The sequence below is a fragment of the Entelurus aequoreus genome, linkage group LG18 (assembly GCF_033978785.1).
Source record: "Entelurus aequoreus isolate RoL-2023_Sb linkage group LG18, RoL_Eaeq_v1.1, whole genome shotgun sequence".
Taxonomy (NCBI): Eukaryota; Metazoa; Chordata; class Actinopteri; order Syngnathiformes; family Syngnathidae; genus Entelurus; species Entelurus aequoreus.
The window spans coordinates 45,582,651-45,603,614 of NC_084748.1; the positions used below are offsets into that span (position 1 = coordinate 45,582,651).

The 20,964-nt window shown below is 44.5% G+C and overlaps 2 protein-coding genes across 3 annotated transcripts; both read right to left on the bottom strand.

Moving 5' to 3' along the window:
* Positions 1-878: 878 nt before the first annotated feature.
* Positions 879-20,019, bottom strand: LOC133634175 (type-2 ice-structuring protein-like). Of its 2 annotated transcripts, none has more exons than XM_062027240.1 (6): positions 19,878-20,019; positions 13,982-14,097; positions 13,778-13,894; positions 13,605-13,713; positions 13,424-13,498; positions 879-915 (listed from the first exon to the last, which is right to left on the bottom strand). In XM_062027240.1, the coding sequence occupies exons 1-5, from the start codon at positions 20,011-20,013 to the stop codon at positions 13,431-13,433; spliced, it is 546 nt and encodes a 181-aa protein (XP_061883224.1). In that variant the 5' UTR covers positions 20,014-20,019; the 3' UTR covers positions 879-915; positions 13,424-13,430. The 2 variants fall into 2 exon arrangements, with proteins under 2 accessions (XP_061883224.1, XP_061883223.1); XM_062027239.1 differs by lacking the exon at positions 879-915 and adding an exon at positions 13,245-13,358.
* LOC133634176 (type-2 ice-structuring protein-like) lies at positions 991-8,399 on the bottom strand. The gene is made up of 6 exons (XM_062027241.1): positions 8,352-8,399; positions 4,638-4,779; positions 1,562-1,677; positions 1,359-1,475; positions 1,193-1,301; positions 991-1,066 (listed from the first exon to the last, which is right to left on the bottom strand). The coding sequence occupies exons 2-6, from the start codon at positions 4,771-4,773 to the stop codon at positions 999-1,001; spliced, it is 546 nt and encodes a 181-aa protein (XP_061883225.1). The 5' UTR covers positions 4,774-4,779; positions 8,352-8,399; the 3' UTR covers positions 991-998.
* Positions 20,020-20,964: the final 945 nt, after the last annotated feature.

The following is a 20,964-nucleotide window of genomic DNA, read 5'->3' on the forward strand; positions in this document are numbered from 1 at the left end:
AATCAAAAGTATACATACAGCAATGTTAATATTTGCTTACATGTCCCTTGGCAAGTTTCACTGCAATAAGGCGCTTTTGGTAGCCATCCACAAGCTTCTGCTTGAGTTTTTGACCACTCCTCTTGACAAAATTGGTGCAGTTCAGCTAAATGTGTTGGTTTTCTGACGTGGACGTTTTTCTTCAGCATTGTCCACACGTTTAAGCCATTCTAAAACCTTAATTCTAGCGTGATTTAGCCATTCCTTTACCACTTTTGACGTGGTAAGCCCTCTCCCCAGCCACTTCGTCCAGCTCCTCCCGGGGGATCCCGAGGCGTTCCCAGGCCAGCCAGGAGACATAGTCTTCCCAACGTGTCCTGGGTTTTCCCCGTGGCCCCCTGCCGGTCGGACGTGCCCTAAACACCTCTCTAGGGAGGTGTTCGGGTGGCATCCTGACCAGATGCCAGAACCACCTCATCTGGCTCCTCTCGATGTGGAGGTTCAATTAGTCATTATTTTATTTAATAAACTGAGTTGTCAAAATGCCACTTCCTCTTATGTAAGACACAACTTGTCTTTCAAACTGAGACACATTTGCAAATTAAAGGTGGATGACTGACAAATCTTTGTTTTTTATAAGGAGCAAAAACTGGGCACATTAAATATTGCTGCCACAACATTGTCCTAATGTACCAACTGTCAATTATGAACATACAGCAGGCATGTGTGTATTACCTTTACTCTGTACACCATGATTGAAGCATACAGGTCAAAATTGGGTGCATAAATATTTAGAAAAACAAAAAACAAATTCTGAATGCACAAACACTCAATATGTTTATTACATGTATGACAATATGTCTGCATTATGTTCTCCAGTTGGTAAATATCCATCCATCCATCCATAGTCTTCTGCTTGTATGGGTCCAGGTCAGCCTTTTGTTATTGCATGATAATAAAAAAAAGCTTGAATATGCAGGAGACTGCAACAAAACAGTGTCACTGTACATACCTGCAGTCTAAAGAGGCTTTGCACACACATATGGCAGTAGTGTGTCACAGGCGGTGTCATCCCAGCATTTGCCGACTGTTGACAAAAAGAAAATGTCATCTCTTCCTGACAAATGTTGTGACTGAGATTGGCCGACAGTTGTTGACGTATGACACACACGAAGAAGTATTCTTAAATCAGTCATCAAATACGGTGATCTACCTTGACTGTTGGTCTGCAGACAGCACTCTTCTAGTGTGTCGTTTGGTTTTTGCGGACACCAGAAAGTTTCCGACATGTCTGTACCATCACTCCAAAACCAGCTTCCAGCCTGGTGAATCACGTTTAGCATCAAAACACACAAAAGAAATGTAGGCAAACGTATTACCGTTTGGCAAGCTGAACCTCCAATCCATGCTTCTGACTGAGTCAAGGTCTGAAGGAATTTATGCTCGTCATCCTGGTGTATCGATGCAAGGTTCCCACCCATGGTCTGGCATTGTCTCTGCAGAGGGTAGAGCCAGAGAAACCCGTCTCTTACACACCAAACCAACTAGCAGCTGTCTAAAAGCTTCAAATATTAATACCCACCTCAGCATTAACCCAGTTCTTAGTGCAGGATTCAAAGTAGTAACATCGGTTGTTGTGTGTTTTCCAGTTGGCTGGACACTTTGACACACGAGTATGGGAATGGTTGGCAGCTGCATCTAGTGTGGACAAATGGAAACCAATGAGTGGCAACACTTGTTTTTTTCTGTGTGTTGATCCTGTAAAAGCACATTTAAGCTGCATTCACACTTGTGGTTTTCTGGTCCCGACCAAAAAAATGAAACAAAGACATTTATGTCCAGGACGGACGCACAACCAATCTCGTTGGAAATAGTGAGACCGGCGGGAGCCGCATGGTTTGCTGTCGGGACAGGCAGGCGACACGGAGGGGGATAGCAGAAACGCGAATGCCGGGCAGGCCTACTAGCTCCGCTACCATCGATCTTCCTCACAAATTCCAGATCCTTCGCCAACAAGAAGGATGAGCTGCAGTCACAGATCGCCTCCAACCGCTATATCCATGAGTATTGCCTGCTGATTGTCAGCGAATCCTGGCTACACCTGCTTATCCTCAACGCTACAGTGGAGCGAGCGGCTGCACCATTCACCGGACTGAAGCCTCCCTTAACAGCAAAGGAGGAGGACTCTGTATTTATATGCTTCAGGACTGGTGCTCAGACAGCAGAGTTATCGACACCTACTGCTCACCGGATCTGGAGGCCATGTCTGTTAGGTGCCAAACCTTTTATTTGCCCAAGGAGCTAACGGTGGCCATTGTGACCGCTGTAAACATCCCCGCTGATGCTAATGTTAGCTCAGCACTCAGCCATCTGCTGGATATGATAAATAAACGACAGAGAGCTAATCTAGACGGCGTTCACATCATCGCTGTGGATTTGAATAAAGCATGTCTGAGGCATTTTACCTCTCAATTTACCGGTCAATCTACGTTCCCATCCTCACCTATGGTCATGAGCTTTGGGTTATGACCGAAAGGACAAGATCAAGGATACAAGCGGCCGAAATGAGTTTCCTCCGCCGGGTGGCGGTGCTCTCCCTTAGAGATAGGGTGAGAAGCCCTGTCATCCGGGAGGAGCTCAAAGAAAGCCGCTGATCCTCCACATCAAGAGAAGCCAGATGATGGTCAGGATGCCACCCGAACGCCTCCCAAGGGAGGTGATTAGGGCACGTCTGACCGGTGGGGCCACCGGGACAACCCAAGGCACGTTGGGAAGACTATGTCTCCCGGCTGGCCTGGGAACGCCTCGGGATTGCCCGGCAGGAGCTGGACGAAATGGTTGGGCAGATGGAAGTCTGGGCCTCCCTGCTTAGGCTGCTGCCCCCACGACATGACCTCGGATAAGCGGAGGAAGATGGATGGATGGATGTCTGAGACATTAAACAGGCCAAGGATTCGTACAGAAGGAAAATAGAGGGATACTTGACGGATAATAACCCTTGTCAGATGTGGAAGCGCATTCAGGCCCTGACTAATCATAAAGGTCACCTCCTCCCACATCCCTCAGCAGCAGCAGACTGGCAGAGGAGTTGAACAGCTTCTTTGTCCGGTTTGAGACCACCACCACACACCCGCAGACCAGATTCCAGCACCCAACTCCTCTCCCTCCAGGAGCAAGAGGTAAGTAAAAATCTATGGGCAGTGAACCCCAAGAAAGCAGCTGGTCTTGACTGAATCCCGGGAAGGTGATCGGAGCCTGTCCAGACCAACTGCCCGAGATCCTCTCAAAACTGTTGAATCTCTCCCTGACACTTGCCACTGGCCCACATGTCTGAAGGCCTCCACCGTCATCCCCATGCCCCAAAAAACTGCCATAGACAGCCTGAATGATTACAGACCAATAGACGTCTGTAATCATGAAATCTTTGGAGCGATCGATATCCCAGCACATCATAGACTGCCTCTCTCCTTTCTTTGACCCTCACCAGTATGCTTACAGGGCAAACCGGTCAACGGAGGACGCCATCGCTCTAGCGATTTGCACAGCGGTGAGCCACCTGGAGACCAAGGATGCTTTCTGGATTACATCTCAGCGTTCAACACCATCATCCCGTACATTCTTTACGACAAACTCCTGCAACTCCATATCCCCCACCCCACCAGCAACTTCATTAAAAACCTCTTCTCAGGTTGCCTACAGTTGGTGAGACTCGGCACCCACCACTCCGCCACACTTACACTCAACACCGGATCATCCCAAGGCTGTGTCTTGAGCCCTCTACTATACGGCCTGTATATGCACGACTACACTTCGACCCACTCAACCAACCGCATTATTAAATAAGTGGTTGACTCCGCCGTGGTTGGACTTACTTGTGGTGAGGACGAGACAGCGTACAGGGCCGAGGTAGAGAAATTGTCTCTCTGGTGCATACAGTACTTGCCAACCTTGAGACCTTCGAATTCGGGAGATTGGGGTGGAGTGGTGGGGGGTTTGAGGTGTGGGGGGGCGAGGTTGAGGTGGGCGGGGTTTGGTGGTAGCAGGGGTGTATACTGTACCCCGGAAGAGTTAGGGATACAAGGGATTCTGGGTTTTTGTTCTGTTGTGTTTATGTTGTGTTACGGTGCGGATGTTCTCTAATTTTGCTCACACATTTTTATTCAATGAAATTGGTGGCATAATTTAATGGAAAAAATATCAATCAATCAATCAATCAATGTTTATTTATATAGCCCTAAATCACAAGTGTCTCAAAGGGCTGCACATGCCACAACGACATCCGCGGTACAGAGCCCACACAAGGGAAAGGAAAAACTCACAACCCCAATGGGACGTCGATGTGAATGACTATGAGAAACCTTGGAGAGGACCGCAGATGTGGGTGCCCCCCCCCCCCCCTCTAGTTTGATGGAAAAAATATGTTGTTCACAAACAGTTACATAAACGTTTGTAAATTCAGTGTAATAAAAACCCAAGAAACTTTCGTAACAAACACACAAATTAATCTCTGCATCATTTTAACCCTGACGCGGTCTGGCCGAGTGTTCGGATGATCGCGTTCACAATGGACCGAACCAACCGTACTAGCAGAGCAAAGGCACCAGAGTTCCTTTCAACTGAAGCAAGCGTGACGAGTGTGACATTCGTTTGGTGCTCACCGTCAGCTGTAGCCAGTGCCACCATTGCACAAAGAACTAACGTCACAGTCAGCATCTTAGCCAGGAAGATGGTGCAGAGGTTGAAGACGACGGACTGAGAAACCTTGGAAGTCGCACAAAAGAGCTGCTGAGTCATCACAATCTGCATGAGAGGGAAGACAAAAAGTATGTGAGTACAAACCTGCAGGTGAGAGCTCCTTCTTGCTTCTGTGTAGAGCTCATGAACAAGAGCTGCTCTTATATACTGTCACTTAACATTTATTGCTGGATTTTCTTTCAACTAGACTTTGAGCTCTGTCAACAAATAAATGTTCATCACACAATTTTTTTTTAACAGTCTAACTCAGGCTTGTATAAACATGAGATAGACCGTAAATGTTTGTGTAAAACAACACAAAGTACTGACGATCACATTTGAGAGAACCCCAAAATGCGGCCGGCAGCAAAACAAAATTAACTCGTTCTAAATTACTATTGCAAAAGAACACATCCAAAGAGGTAATATGTGTAGAGTAACATGAATACCATATTTTCCGGACTATACGGCGCACTTTCCCAGTGACCCGTTTCCAGTGAGGGTTGGACTCCGCCAAGGCTGCCTTTTGTCACCGATTCTGTTCATAACTTTTATGGACAGAATTTCTAGGCGCAGTCAAGGCGTTGAAGGGATCCCGTTTGGTGGCTGCAGGATTAGGTCTCTGCTTTTTGCAGATGATGTGGTCCTGATGGCTTCATCTGGCCAGGATCTTCAGCTCTCACTGGATCGGTTCGCAGCCGAGTGTGAGGCGACTGGGATGAGAATCAGCACCTCCAATTCAGAGTCCATGGTTCTCGCCCAGAAAAGGGTGGAGTGCCATCTCCGGGTTGGGGAGGAGATCTTTCCCCAAGTGGAGGAGTTCAAGTACCTCGGAGTCTTGTTCAAGAGTGAGGGAAGAGTGGATCGCGAGATCGACAGGCGGATCGGTGCAGCGTCTTCAGTAATGCGGACGCTGTATCGATCCGTTGTGGTGAAGAAAGAGCTGAGCCGGAAGGCAACGCTCTCAATTTACCGGTCGATCTACATTCCCATCCTCACCTATGGTCATGAGCTTTGGGTTATGACCGAAAGGACAAGATCACGGGTACAAGCGGCCGAAATGAGTTTCCTCCGCCGGGTGGCGGGGCTCTCCCTTAGAGATAGGGTGAGAAGCTCTGCCATCCGGGGGGAGCTCAAAGTAAAGCCGCTGCTCCTCCACATCGAGAGAAGTCAGATGAGATGGTTCGGGCATCTGGTCAGGATGCCACCTGAACGCCTCCCTAGGGAGGTGTTTAGGGCACGCCCAACCGGTAGGAGGACACGGGGAACACCCAGGACACGTTGGGAAGACTTTGTCTCCCGGCTGGCCTGGGAACGCCTCGGGATCTCCCGGGAGGAGCTGGACAAAGTGGCTGGGGAGAGGAAAGTCTGGGCTTCCCTGCTTAGGCTGCTGCCCCTGTGACCCGACCTCGGATAAGCAGAAGAAGATGGATGGATGGATAAGGCGCACTTAAAATCTATTTTTTTCTCAAAACTCAACTGTGCGCCTTATAACCTGGTGCGCCTAATGTAAGTACATGGTCTAATGATAAGTGTGACCAGTGGATGGCAGTCAAACATAAGAGATAAGTGTAGGCTGCACCGTTTTATGTGCTTCAACATAGGAGTATTATTATGGTGTGTGTATAAGGTAAGACATATTATCTGGCGTTTTGTTTCGCAATATTATGCAAAAGCAACTTTTCTTACCTTCTGGTACCTGCTGATCTGTATTTGGGATCTGCATGAATCCGGAAAAATTGTGCGCGTCCGCCTTTGTAGTCGGTGTCGACACCGTAGTCAATAAGATTTTTCTTTTTCTCTTGTTATGGGACATTTATCCTCCACTGTTGCCATTTCTAATATAAAGGAGTGTAAAGTTCTAACTTAAATCTGTCAGTAAACTCGCCATGAAAGCGCTAAAACATACATTATTCTTTAGTTATCAGAGAGTTCCGGTCAGACGGTTTTTCATGGGACACATTTCCGGTGTTGTTGTTTCCGGATGAGGAGATGCTGCTCCGTTATTGATTGAAGTAAAGTGTGAATGTCATTAAAACAGTTAGCTCCATCTTTTGACACTTCTTCCACTCCCGTCCTTGCACGCTACACCGCTACAACAAAGATGGCGGGGAGAAGACGCTGTCGAAGGTGAGCCACGTAAATAAGACCGCCAACAAAACGGCGCATCCGGAAGCGAATGTCAGAAAGTGACTTGAAGATGATCTGTAAAACATCATCTATGCAACATTTTGAGCAAAGAACCACCATTACATGTTATGTAGACCAGTGTTTTTCAACCTTTTTTGAGGCAAGGCACATTTTTGTCATTAAAAAAATCCGGAGGCACACCACCAGCAGAAAACTTTAAAAAATTAACTCCACCAAGTCGTCGTGTCTTATTTTGAGTGTGTTGGTGTCTTCCTGTGTGTAGTGCTTTAGTTCTTGTCTTGCTTATTTTGGTGGCCCTTCCTGTTTTTCCGGTGTTTTCCTGTAGTGGCTTCATGTCTTCTTTTGAGCGCTATTCCGCGCACCTGCTTTGTGTTAGCAAGCAAGGCTATTTACGTTGTTGCTATCCTTCTTTCTGTGGCCATTGTTGATTTTCATGTCACGTACGGATGTACTTTGTGGATACCGTAAGTTTTTGCTGTCGTCCAGCATTCTGTCTCTGTTTACTTTGTAGCCAGTTCAGTTTGACTTTTGTTTTGCGTAGCCTTTTCCTTTCGCTCATTTTGGGTTTAAGCATTACATACCCTTTTTACCTGCACCCTGCCTCCCACTGTGGTCTGCATATCGGGATCACAACAAACCATCCTCGTCTCACCCGACACATTCCGACTTTTACAAAGCAATGCTGCCACCTACTGACATGGAGTATTACGTGGTTACCCTGACGAGTTTTACGCAGCACAGACACTAAGCAACGGCACATTATTGGCAGATTCTAATTATTGATTTGCCAAAAATATTTTTGGGATAAATTAGGTGAAGTTGCATAATTTCCCACGGCACACCAGACAATATCTCACGGCACACTAGTGTGTTGAAAAACACTGATGTAGACCACAAAGAAGTCTTTTACATTTAGAAGAAAATAAAAAATAATATGACTCCTTTAATGCGCCTTATAATCCGGTGCGCCTTATATATGAAAAAAGATTAAAAAATAGACCATTCATCGGCAGTGTAATCCGAGGTGGGGGTGGGGTGGGGGGGCACTTTTCAGAGGCGGTAATGAATGATGATTCATTAGTATCGCGGTACTACACTAATACCGGTATACCGTACAACCCTATGGTAAAATGTTGAAGAGGTTCATTTAGCCTAGCAGGTGGGATGGAACAATCCATATAACACGTCACAGATGACGTCACGCTAACATCACGTGACACCTCTGATGAAGGCTGCCGAAGCAAGATAGCCGAAACGTGTCGGGTACAAAACTTTACCTTACTAGCCTATATAAATCAACCACTTATAAAAACCCTACGGTAAAGTAACATCTACTTTTAAAAAGTAATTTTCCGAACACTGCAAACAATCTTATCCATTTTGCAAACAATTCTGTCGGCGGGGGACTCCCAATACAGATAATGTCAGATCGATTCAATGTTTAACCAGTTAGATGTGTTTGCATCAAAGGGAAAACATGTACTCACAGAGGCACTCTGGGCTGTGGGCAACACAATCACCAAGCTCCTTGGACGATGTGCAGGCAAGCGCGCCCTCATACAGAATCCATGGCTTTTTATGCTCAAACGAGGGGAGGTCACAAGGAGGTCTGTTGCCCCTGCAGCCGACATGTGGCCGTTATAATTCTGGTGTTTTACAAGGTGTTGACCACAATTTTGAGGCAAACTGTTCCTTTACTAAGAATCTTATCAGGCCTCATGTATTTTCCGCTCGTGCCCTATTATATTGACGGGAGAAGGAAGTCACACATTTTTCTTGTTAACTTGTACTTTTTCTTCAACCACACTTTTGCGCTAAAGTCAACAGGTCATGGAGTTCATCACAGGCACAATCCATTCCAAAATGATCTATTTCAAGCATGAGTGTTCAAATAAGCATTAATGTGAGTATTTTATATCCAAGACATTCTAAGGATATACAGTCATGGTCAAAAGTGTACATACACTTGTAAAGAACATCATGTCATGGCTGTCTTGAGTTTCCAATCATTTCTACAACTCTTATTTTTTTGTGATGTAGTGATTGGAGCACATACTTGTTGGTCACGAAAAACATTCATGAAGTTTGCTTCTTTTATGAATTTATTATGGGTCTACTGAAAATGTGAGCAAATCTGCTGGGTCAAAAGTATACTGTGGAGGATGCATATGTGTTCTTTCTTTTTACATAGCCATGTTTAGAGTAGCTAGTACTTTTCCTTTGTATATTTTACCATTTTCTTTTGACATTTCAGATGCCTGTTTAGTGTCTTCACCCTTGGAATGTGAAACCAAACCCCCAAATCTTCCTTATCAGTGTTGCGAGGGGGAGAGGGGGCTTTCTTTGTGTGCAAGAAGTTAGCTCTTCCGTTTGAATGTCAGATGGACTAGAGTAGCCGATATGAATGTATTGGTTAAGTTGATCTCCTAAAGCTTTAGTAAAACTTGAAAATATTCCAATTCTGTCTTGATGGTCCTTCTTACTCAGCATATATGTCATCGAAAGAACTTGGGATTGACCAGTAACTTACATTCCCTGGGAGGGAGAACTGGTCGACGCAACAATTCATACAGCAATGTTAATATTTGCTTACATGTCCCTTGGCAAGTTTCACTGCAATAAGGCGCTTTTGGTAGCCATCCACAAGCTTCTGGTTGAATGTTTGACCACTCCTCTTGACAAATTGGTGCAGTTCAGCTCAATTTGTTGATTTTCTGACATGGACTTGTTTCTTCAGCATTGTCCACACGTTTAAGTCAGGACTTTAGGAAGGCCAGTCCAAAACCATCATTCTAGCCTGATTTAGCCATTCCTTTACCAATTTTGACATGTGTTTGGGGTCATTGTCCTGTTGGAACACCCAACTGCGCCCAAGATCCAACCTCCGGGCTGATGATTTTAGGTTGTCCCGAAGAATTTGGAGGTAATCCTCCTTTTTTATTGTCCCATTTACACTCTGTAAAGCACCAGTTCCATTGGCAGCAAAACAGGCCCAGAGCATAATACTACCACAACTATGCTTGACGGTAGGACTGGTGCTCCTGGGATTAAAGGCCTCACCTTTTCTCCTCCAAACATATTGCTGGGTATTGTGGCCAAACAGCTAAATTTTTGTAAATTATGTTAGATCCACTATGGACTGGACTCTCACTATTATGTTAGATCCACTATGGACTGGACTCTCACACTATTATGTTAGATCCACTATGGACTGGACTCTCACACTATTATGTTAGATCCACTATGGACTGGACTCTCACACTATTAACTAGATCCACTATGGACTGGACTCTCACACTATAATGTTAGATCCACTATGGACTAGACTTTCACAATATTATGTTAGATCCACTATGGGACTGGACTCTCACACTATTAACTAGATCCACTATGGACTGGACTCTCACACTATAATGTTAGATCCACTATGGACTAGACTCTCACAATATTATGTTAGATCCACTATGAACTGGACTCTCACACTGTAGTGTTAGATCCACTATGGACTAGACTCTCACAATATTATGTTAGATCCACTATGGACTGGACTCTCACACTATTATGTTAGATCCACTATGGACTGGACTCTCACACTATTATGTTAGATCCACTATGGACTGGACTCTCACCCTATTAACTAGATCCACTATGGACTGGACTCTCACACTATAATGTTAGATCCACTATGGACTAGACTCTCACAATATTATGTTAGATCCACTATGGACTGGACTCTCACACTATTATGTTAGATCCACTATGGACTAGACTCTCACAATATTATGTTAGATCCACTATGGACTGGACTCTCACACTATTATGTTAGATCCACTATGGACTGGACTCCTCACACTATTATGTTAGATCCACTATGGACTGGACTCTCACAATATTATGTTAGATCCACTATGGACTGGACTCTCACACTATAATGTTAGATCCACTATGGACTGGACTCTCACACTATTATGTTAGATCCACTATGGACTGGACTCTCACACTATTAACTAGATCCACTATGGACTGGACTCTCACACTATAATGTTAGATCCACTATGGACTAGACTCTCACAATATTATGTTAGATCCACTATGGACTGGACTCTCACACTATTATGTTAGATCCACTATGGACTGGACTCTCACACTATTATGTTAGATCCACTATGGACTGGACTCTCACACTATTATGTTAGATCCACTATGGACTGGACTCTCACAATATTATGTTAGATCCACTATGGACTGGACTCTCACACTATTATGTTAGATCCACTATGGACTGGACTCTCACACTATTATGTTAGATCCACTATGGACTGGACTCTCACAATATTATGTTAGATCCACTATGGACTGGACTCTCACACTATTATGTTAGATCCACTATGGACTGGACTCTCACACTATTATGTTAGATCCACTATGGACTGGACTCTCACACTATTATGTTAGATCCACTATGGACTGGACTCTCACAATATTATGTTAGATCCACTATGGACTGGACTCTCACACTATAATGTTAGATCCACTATGGACTGGACTCTCACACTATTATGTTAGATCCACTATGGACTGGACTCTCACACTATAATGTTAGATCCACTATGGACTGGACTCTCACACTATTATGTTAGATCCACTATGGACTGGACTCTCACACTATTAACTAGATCAGGGGTCGGCAACCCGCGGCTCTAGAGCCGCATGCGGCTCTTTAGCGCCGCCCTAGTGGCTCTCAGGAGCTTTTTTAAAAATGTATGAAAAACGGAAAAAAGATGAGGAAAAAAAAAAGTTTTTGTTTTTAATATGGTTTCCGTAGGAGGAAAAAACATGACACAAACCTCCCTAATTGTTATAAATCACACTGTTTATATTAAACATGCTTCACTGATTCGAGTATTTGGCGAGCGCCGTTTTGTCCTACTAATTTTGGCGGTCCTTGAACTCACCGTATAGGTTTGTTTACAAGTATAACTTTCTCCGACTTTCTAGGACGGGTTTTATGCCACTTCTTTTTCTGTCTCATCTGTCCACCAAACTTTTAACGTTGTGCGTGAAGGCACAAAGGTGAGTTTTGTTGATGTTATTGACTTGTGTGGAGTGCTAATCAGACATATTTGGTCAGTGCATGACGCAAGCTAATCGATGCTAACATGCTATTTAGGCTAGCTATATGTACATATTGCAGCATTATGCCTCATTTGTAGCTATATTTGAGCTCATTTAGTTTCCTTTAAGTCATCTTAATTCAATTTATATCTCATGACACACTATCTGTATGTAATATGGCTTTTAATTTGTTGCGGCTCCAGACAGATTTGTTTTTGTATTTTTGGTCCAATATGGCTCTTTCAACATTTTGGGTTGCCGACCCCTGAACTAGATCCACTATGGACTGGACTCTCACACTATTATGTTAGATCCACTATGGACTGGACTCTCACAATATTATGTTAGATCCACTATGGACTGGACTCTCACACTATTATGTTAGATCCACTATGGACTGGACTCTCACACTATTATGTTAGATCCACTATGGACTGGACTCTCACAATATTATGTTAGATCCACTATGGACTGGACTCTCACACTATTATGTTAGATCCACTATGGACTGGACTCTCACAATATTATGTTAGATCCACTATGGACTGGACTCTCACACTATTATGTTAGATCCACTATGGACTGGACTCTCACAATATTATGTTAGATCCACTATGGACTGGACTCTCACACTATTATGTTAGATCCACTATGGACTGGACTCTCACACTATTATGTTAGATCCACTATGGACTGGACTCTCACAATATTATGTTAGATCCACTATGGACTGGACTCTCACACTATTAACTAGGGTTGAGTTTTTGGATTTCGTTGTGGCTTGTGCAGCCCTTTGAAACACTTGTGATTTAGGGCTATATAAATTAACTTTGATTGATTGATTGATTGACATGTACAGCCTTTGCTCGATGCTTTGTTGATGCACCTTTGGCAGAAATTACAGCCTGGAATCTTTTTGAATACGATGCCACAAGCTTGGCACACCTATCTTTGAGCGGTTTCACCCATTCCTCTTTGCAGCACCTCTTAAACTCACTCAGATTGGATGGGAAGCATTGGTTGACATTAACTTAAAATACTGAGTTCAAGGTCCATGACTCATAAGCTCTTTTTTTTCCAGCGAAGGAGCAAATACTCAGCACATTAAATATTGCTGCTAGAACATTGTCCTAATGTACCACCTGTCCATTATGAACACACTAGGCCTGTGTCTATTACCTTTTCTGTGCACGTGACGACTGGAGGATGCAGGTCAAAATTAGGTGTGTAAATATTTGTAAAAAAAACAATTCAAAATACACATGTCAATTCTCAATATGTTTATTACATGTATGAAAGGATGTCTGTGTTATATTCTCCAGTTGGTAAATATCCATCCATCCATCCATAGTCTTCTGCTTGCATGGGTCCAGCTCAGCCTTTTGATAAAAAAGAGAGTTTGAATATGCACGAGACTGCAACAAAACAGCGTCACCGTACATACCTGCAGTCTAAAGAGACTTTGCACACACAAATGGCAGTAGTGTGTCACAGGCGGTGTCATCCCAGCATTTGCCGACTGTTGACAAAAAGAAAATGTCATCTCTTTTTAACAAATGTAGTCACTGAGATTGGCCGGCATTTAAGATCACATCTTAAATCAGTCATGAAATACTGTGATGTACTTTGAGTGTTGGTCTTCAGACAGCACTCTTGTGGTGTGTTGTCTGGTTTTTGTGGACACCAGAAAGTTCCGGACACGCCTGTACCATCACTCCAAAACCAGCTTCCAGCCTGTACAAGTGGTGAATCATGTTAGCCTCAAAACACACCAAAGAAATGTAGGTTAATGTATTACCGTTTGGCAATCTGAGCCTCCAATCCATGCTTCTGACTGAGTCAAGGTCTGAAGGAAGTTATGCTCGTCAGCCAGGTGTATCGATGCAAGGTTCCCACCCATGGTCTGGCATTGGTTCTGCAGTGGGTAGAGCCAGAGAGACACGTCTCTTACACACCAAACCAACAGAGCAGCTGTCTAAAAGCATGAAATAATGATGCCCACCTCAGCATTAACCCAGTTCATGGTGGAGGATTCAAAGTAGAAACATCGGTTGTTGTGTTTGTGCCAGTTGGGTGGACACTTTGACGCTTGAGTATCAGTATGGCTGGCAGCTGCATCTAGTGTGGACAAGTGACGAGTGACTGTCAACGCTTGTCTGTTTCTGTGTGTCAATCCTGTAGAAGCACATTTAGGCTGCATTCTGCTGGGTCAAAAGTATACATACAGCAATGTTAATATTTGCCTACATGTCCCTTAGCAAGTTTCACTGCAATAAGATGTTTTGGTAGCCATCCACAAGCTTCTGCTTGAATTTTTGACCACTCCTCTTGACAAAATTGATGCAGTTCAGCTTAATGTGTTGGTTTTCTCATATGGAAACGGGGTTTGTATATGTATGTATATATATATATATATACATATATATATATATATATATATATATATATATATATATATATATATATACATATATATATATATATATATATATGTATGTATGTATGTATGTATGTATGTATGTATGTATGTATGTATGTATGTATGTATGTATATGTGTCTATAATGTATATATATATATATATATATATATATATATATATATATATATATATATATATATATATATATATATATATACACACAATATATATTAATATAATTTAATATTAAGAGTATTTGAAAGTTTGACTTCTACCTTGTTTACTTCTGTGACAACCTCCTTAAAGTTTTGTAATAAATCAGAATTATCAAGCAGCTAAAATGCACCAAACATCGATAAGTATGGAGAGTGTTAAGCATTTTCCCTTAACGCTTTATTTATTTTTATGGTGATTGGAAGTTTTTTTTATAATATCCATATCTGTTAAAATTTTGTGTTAGTTGGATTTTTTAGAAGAAAAACAATTTGCACCATGACTAGGGAAGGTTGTTTGCATTCAGTCATATAAATAGACGCTGCACATTCCAAACATAAAAAGTCTTTGACCAGAAAAAACTCATGTTGTCCACAAGATTGGGTCAAAAATAGCAGCATTTAAAATGTTATACTTTTAAAATGAGGTGGTGGGGGGGTGGTGTATATTGTAGCGTCCCGGAAGAGTTAGTGCTGCAAGGGGTTCTGGGTATTTGTTCTGTTGTGTTTATGTTGTGTTACGGTGCGGATGTTCTCCCGAAATGTGTTTGTCATTCTTGTTTGGTGTGGGTTCACAGTGTGGTGCATATTTGTAACAGTGTTAAAGTTGTTTATACGGCTACCATCAGTGTGACCTGTATGGCTGTTGACCAAGTATGCCTTGCATTCACTAATGTTTGTGTAAAAGCCGCATATATCATGTGACTAGGCCGGCACACTGTTTGTGTGGAGGAAAAGCGGACTTGACGACAGGTTGTAGAGGACGCTAAAGGCAGTGCCTTTAAGGCACGCCCCCAATATTGTTGTCCGGGTGGAAATCGGGAGAAATTCGGGAGAAATTCGGGAGAATGGTTGCCCTGGGAGATTTTCTTGAGGGTCACTGAAATTCGAGAGTCTCCCGGGAAAATCGGGAGGGTTGGCAAGTATGATCCCGAGGCGTTCCCAGGCCAGCCAGGAGACATGGTCTTCCCAACGTGTCCTGGGTCTTCCCCGTGGCCTCCTGCCGGTCGGACGTGCCCTAAACACCTCTCTAAGGAGGTGTTCGGGTGGCATCCTGACTAGATGCCAGAACCACCTCATCTGGCTCCTCTCGATGTGGAGGTTCAATTTGTCTTTATTTTATTTAATAAACTGAGTTGTCAAAATGCCACTTCCTCTTATGTAAGACACAACTTGTCTTTCAAACTGACACACATTTGCAAATTAAAGGTGGATGACTGACAAATCTTTGTTTTTTATAAGGAGCAAAAACTGGGCACATTAAATATTGCTGCCACAACATTGTCCTAATGTACCAACTGTCAATTATGAACATACAGCAGGCATGTGTGTATTACCTTTACTCTGTACACCATGATTGAAGCATACAGGTCAAAATTGGGTGCATAAATATTTAGAAAAACAAAAAACAAATTCTGAATGCACATTGTATACTCAATATGTTTATTACATGTATGACAATATGTCTGCATTATGTTCTCCAGTTGGTAAATATCCATCCATCCATCCATAGTCTTCTGCTTGTATGGTTCCAGGTCAGCCTTTTGTTATTGCATGATAAAAAAAAAAAGCTTGAATATGCAGGAGACTGCAACAAAACAGTGTCACTGTACATACCTGCAGTCTAAAGAGACTTTGCACACACATATGGCAGTAGTGTGTTACAGGCGATGTCATCCCAGCATTTGCCGACTGTTGACAAAAAGAAAATGTCATCTCTTCCTGACAAATGTTGTGACTGAGATTGACCGGCAGTTGTTGACGTATGACACACACGAAGAAGTATTCTTAAATCAGTCCTCAAATACGGTGATCTACCTTGACTGTTGGTCTGCAGACAGCACTCTTCTGGTGTGTCGTCTGGTTTTTCTGGACACCAGACAGTTTCCGACATGTCTGTACCATCACTCCAAAACCAGCTTCCAGCCTGGTGAATCACGTTTAGCATCAAAACACACAAAAGAAATGTAGGCAAACGTATTACCGTTTGGCAAGCTGAACCTCCAATCCATGCTTCTGACTGAGTCAAGGTCTGAAGGAATTTATGCTCGTCATCCTGGTGTATCGATGCAAGGTTCCCACCCATGGTCTGGCATTGTCTCTGCAGAGGGTAGAGCCAGAGAAACCCGTCTCTTACACACCAAACCAACTAGCAGCTGTCTAAAAGCATCAAATATTAATACCCACCTCAGCATTAACCCAGTTCTTAGTGCAGGATTCAAAGTAGTAACATCGGTTGTTGTGTGTTTTCCAGTTGGCTGGACACTTTGACGCACGAGTTTGGGTATGGTTGGCAGCTGCATCTAGTGTGGACAAATGGAAACCAATGAGTGGCAACACTTGTTTGTTTCTGTGTGTTGATTCTGTAAAAGCACATTTAAGCTGCATTCACACTTGTGGTTTTCTGGTCCTGACCAAAAAAATGAAACAAAGACATTTATGTCCAGGACGGACGCACAACCAATCTCGTTGGAAATAGTGAGACCGGCGGGAGCCGCTTGGTTTGCTGTCGGGGCAGGCCGGCGACGCGGAGGGGGATAGCAGAAACGCGAATGCCGGGCAGGCCTACTAGCTCCGCTACCATCTATCTTCCTCACAAATTCCAGATCCCTCGCCAACAAGAAGGATGAGCTGCAGTCACAGATCGCCTCCAACCGCTATATCCATGAGTATTGCCTGCTGATTGTCAGCGAATCCTGGCTACACCTGCTTATCCTCAACGCTACAGTGGAGCGAGCGGCTGCACCATTCACCGGACTGAAGCCTCCCTTAACAGCAAAGGAGGAGAACTCTGTGTTTATATGCTTCAGGACTGGTGCTCAGACAGCAGAGTTATCGACACCTACTGCTCACCGGATCTGGAGGCCATGTCTGCTAGGTGCCAAACCTTTTATTTGCCCAAGGAGCTAACAGTGGCCATTGTGACCGCTGTAAACATCCCCGCTGATGCTAATTTTAGCTCAGCACTCAGCCATCTGCTGGATATGATAAATAAACAACAGAGAGCTAATCTAGACGGCGTTCACATCATCGCTGTGGATTTGAATAAAGCATGTCTGAGGCATTTTACCTCTCAATTTACCGGTCAATCTACATTCCCATCCTCACCTATGGTCATGAGCTTTGGGTTATGACCAAAAGGACAAGATCAAGGATACAAGCGGCCGAAATGAGTTTCCTCCGCCGGGTGGCGGTGCTCTCCCTTAGAGATAGGGTGAGAAGCCCTGTCATCCGGGAGGAGCTCAAAGAAAGCCGCTGCTCCTCCACATCAAGAGAAGCCAGATGATGGTCAGGATGCCACCCGAACGCCTCCCAAGGGAAGTGTTTAGGGCACGTCTGACCGGTGGGGCCACCGGGACAACCCAAGGCACGTTGGGAAGACTATGTCTCCCGGCTGGCCTGGGAACGCCTCGGGATTGCCCGGCAGGAGCTGGACGAAATGGCTGGGCAGATGGAAGTCTGGGCCTCCCTGCTTAGGCTGCTGCCCCCACGACCCGACCTCGGATAAGCGGAGGATGGATGGATGTCTGAGACATTAAACAGGCCAAGGATTCGTACAGAAGGAAAATAGAGGGATAATTGACGGATAATAACCCTTGTCAGATGTGGAAGCGCATTCAGGCCCTGACTAGTCATAAAGGTCACCTCCTCCCACATCCCTCAGCAGCAGCAGACTGGCAGAGGAGTTGAACAGCTTCTTTGTCCGGTTTGAGACCACCACCACACACCCGCAGACCTGATTCCAGCACCCAACTCCTCTCCCTCCAGGAGCAAGAGGTAAGTAAAAATCTATGGGCAGTGAACCCCAAGAAAGCAGCTGGTCTTGACTGAATCCCGGGAAGGTGATCAGAGCCTGTCCAGACCAACTGCCCGAGATCCTCTCAAAACTGTTGAATCTCTCCCTGACACTTGCCACTGGCCCACATGTCTGAAGGCCTCCACCGTCATCCCCATGCCCCAAAAAACTGCCATAGACAGCCTGAATGATTACAGACCAATAGACGTCTGTAATCATGAAATCTTTGGAGCGATCGCTATCCCAGCACATCATAGACTGCCTCTCTCCTTTCTTTGACCCTCACCAGTATGCTTACAGGGCAAACCGGTCAACGGAGGACGCCATCGCTCTAGCGATTTGCACAGCGGTGAGCCACCTGGAGACCAAGGATGCTTTCTGGATTACATCTCAGCGTTCAACACCATCATCCCGTACATTCTTTACGACAAACTCCTGCAACTCCATATCCCCCACCCCACCAGCAACTTCATTAAAAACCTCTTCTCAGGTTGCCTACAGTTGGTGAGACTCGGCACCCACCACTCCGCCACACTTACACTCAACACCGGATCATCCCAAGGCTGTGTCTTGAGCCCTCTACTATACGGCCTGTATATGCACGACTACACTTCGACCCACTCAACCAACCGCATTATTAAATAAGTGGTTGACTCCGCCGTGGTTGGACTTACTTGTGGTGAGGACGAGACAGCGTACAGGGCCGAGGTAGAGAAATTGTCTCTCTGGTGCATACAGTACTTGCCAACCTTGAGACCTTCGAATTCGGGAGATTGGGGTGGAGGGGTGGGGGGTTTGAGGTGTGGGGGGGCGAGGTTGAGGTGGGCGGGGTTGGGGGGCGGGGTTTGGTGGTAGCGGGGGTGTATACTGTACCCCGGAAGAGTTAGGGATACAAGGGATTCTGGGTTTTTGTTCTGTTGTGTTCATGTTGTGTTACGGTGCGGATGTTCTCTAATTTTGCTCACACATTTTTATTCAATGAAATTGGTGGCATAATTTAACGGAAAAAATATCAATCAATCAATCAATGTTTATTTATATAGCCCTAAATCACAAGTGTCTCAAAGGGCTGCACATGCCACAACGACATCCGCGGTACAGAGCCCACACAAGGAAAAGGAAAAACTCACAACCCCAATGGGACGTCGATGTGAATGACTATGAGAAACCTTGGAGAGGACCGCAGATGTGGGTGACCCCCCCCCCCCCTCTAGTTTGATGGAAAAAATATGTTGTTCACAAACAGTTACATAAACGTTTGTAAATTCAGTGTAATAAAAACCCAAGAAACTTTCGTAACAAACACACAAATTAACCTCTGCATCATTTTAACCCTGAAGAGGTCTGGCCCAGTGTTCGGATGATCGCGTTCACAATGGACCGAACCAACCGTACTAGCAGAGCAAAGGCACCAGAGTTCCTTTCAACTGAAGCAAACGTGACGAGTGTGACATTCGTTTGGTGCTCACCGTCAGCTGTAGCCAGTGCCACCATTGCACAAAGAACTAAAGTCACAGTCAGCATCTTAGCCAGGAAGATGGTGCAGAGGTTGAAGACGACGGACTGAGAAACCTTGGAAGTCGCACAAAAGAGCTGCTGAGTCATCACAATCTGCATGAGAGGGAAGACAAAAAGTATGTGAGTACAAACCTGCAGGTGAGAGCTCCTTCTTGCTTCTGTGTAGAGCTCATGAACAAGAGCTGCTCTTATATACTGTCACTTAACATTTATTGCTGGATTTTCTTTCAACTAGACTTTGAGCTCTGTCAACAAATAAATGTTCATCACACAATTTTTTTTTAACAGTCTAACTCAGGCTTGTATAAACATGAGATAGACTGTAAATGTTTGTGTAAAACAACACAAAGTACTGACGATCACATTTGAGAGAACCCCAAAATGCGGCCGGCAGCAAAACAAAATTAACTCGTTCTAAATTACTATTGCAAAAGAACACATCCAAAGAGGTAATATGTGTAGAGTAACATGAATACCATATTTTCCGGACTATACGGCGCACTTTCCCAGTGACCCGTTTCCAGTGAGGGTTGGACTCCGCCAAGGCTGCCTTTTGTCACCGATTCTGTTCATAACTTTTATGGACAGAATTTCTAGGCGCAGTCAAGGCGTTGAAGGGATCCCGTTTGGTGGCTGCAGGATTAGGTCTCTGCTTTTTGCAGATGATGTGGTCCTGATGGCTTCATCTGGCCAGGATCTTCAGCTCTCACTGGATCGGTTCGCAGCCGAGTGTGAGGCGACTGGGATGAGAATCAGCACCTCCAATTCAGAGTTCATGGTTCTCGCCCAGAAAAGGGTGGAGTGCCATCTCCGGGTTGGGGAGGAGATCTTGCCCCAAGTGGAGGAGTTCAAGTACCTCGGAGTCTTGTTCAAGAGTGAGGGAAGAGTGGATCGCGAGATCGACAGGCGGATCGGTGCAGCGTCTTCAGTAATGCGGACGCTGTATCGATCCGTTGTGGTGAAGAAAGAGCTGAGCCGGAAGGCAACGCTCTCAATTTACCGGTCGATCTACATTCCCATCCTCACCTATGGTCATGA

Coding starts and splice junctions, on each gene's coding strand:
- LOC133634176 (XM_062027241.1), bottom strand. CDS start 4,773: ATGACTCAGCAGCTCTTTTGTGCGACTTCCAAGGTTTCTCAGTCCGTC. Junction 1,678..4,637: donor GGCACTGGCTACAGCTGACG/GTGAGCACCAAA, acceptor TGTCCACACTAG/ATGCAGCTGCCAACCATTCC. Junction 1,476..1,561: donor AGAACTGGGTTAATGCTGAG/GTGGGTATTAAT, acceptor TACCCTCTGCAG/AGACAATGCCAGACCATGGG.
- LOC133634175 (XM_062027240.1), bottom strand. CDS start 20,013: ATGACTCAGCAGCTCTTTTGTGCGACTTCCAAGGTTTCTCAGTCCGTC. Junction 14,098..19,877: donor GGCACTGGCTACAGCTGACG/GTGAGCACCAAA, acceptor TGTCCACACTAG/ATGCAGCTGCCAGCCATACT. Junction 13,714..13,777: donor GAGGCTCAGATTGCCAAACG/GTAATACATTAA, acceptor CCACTTGTACAG/GCTGGAAGCTGGTTTTGGAG.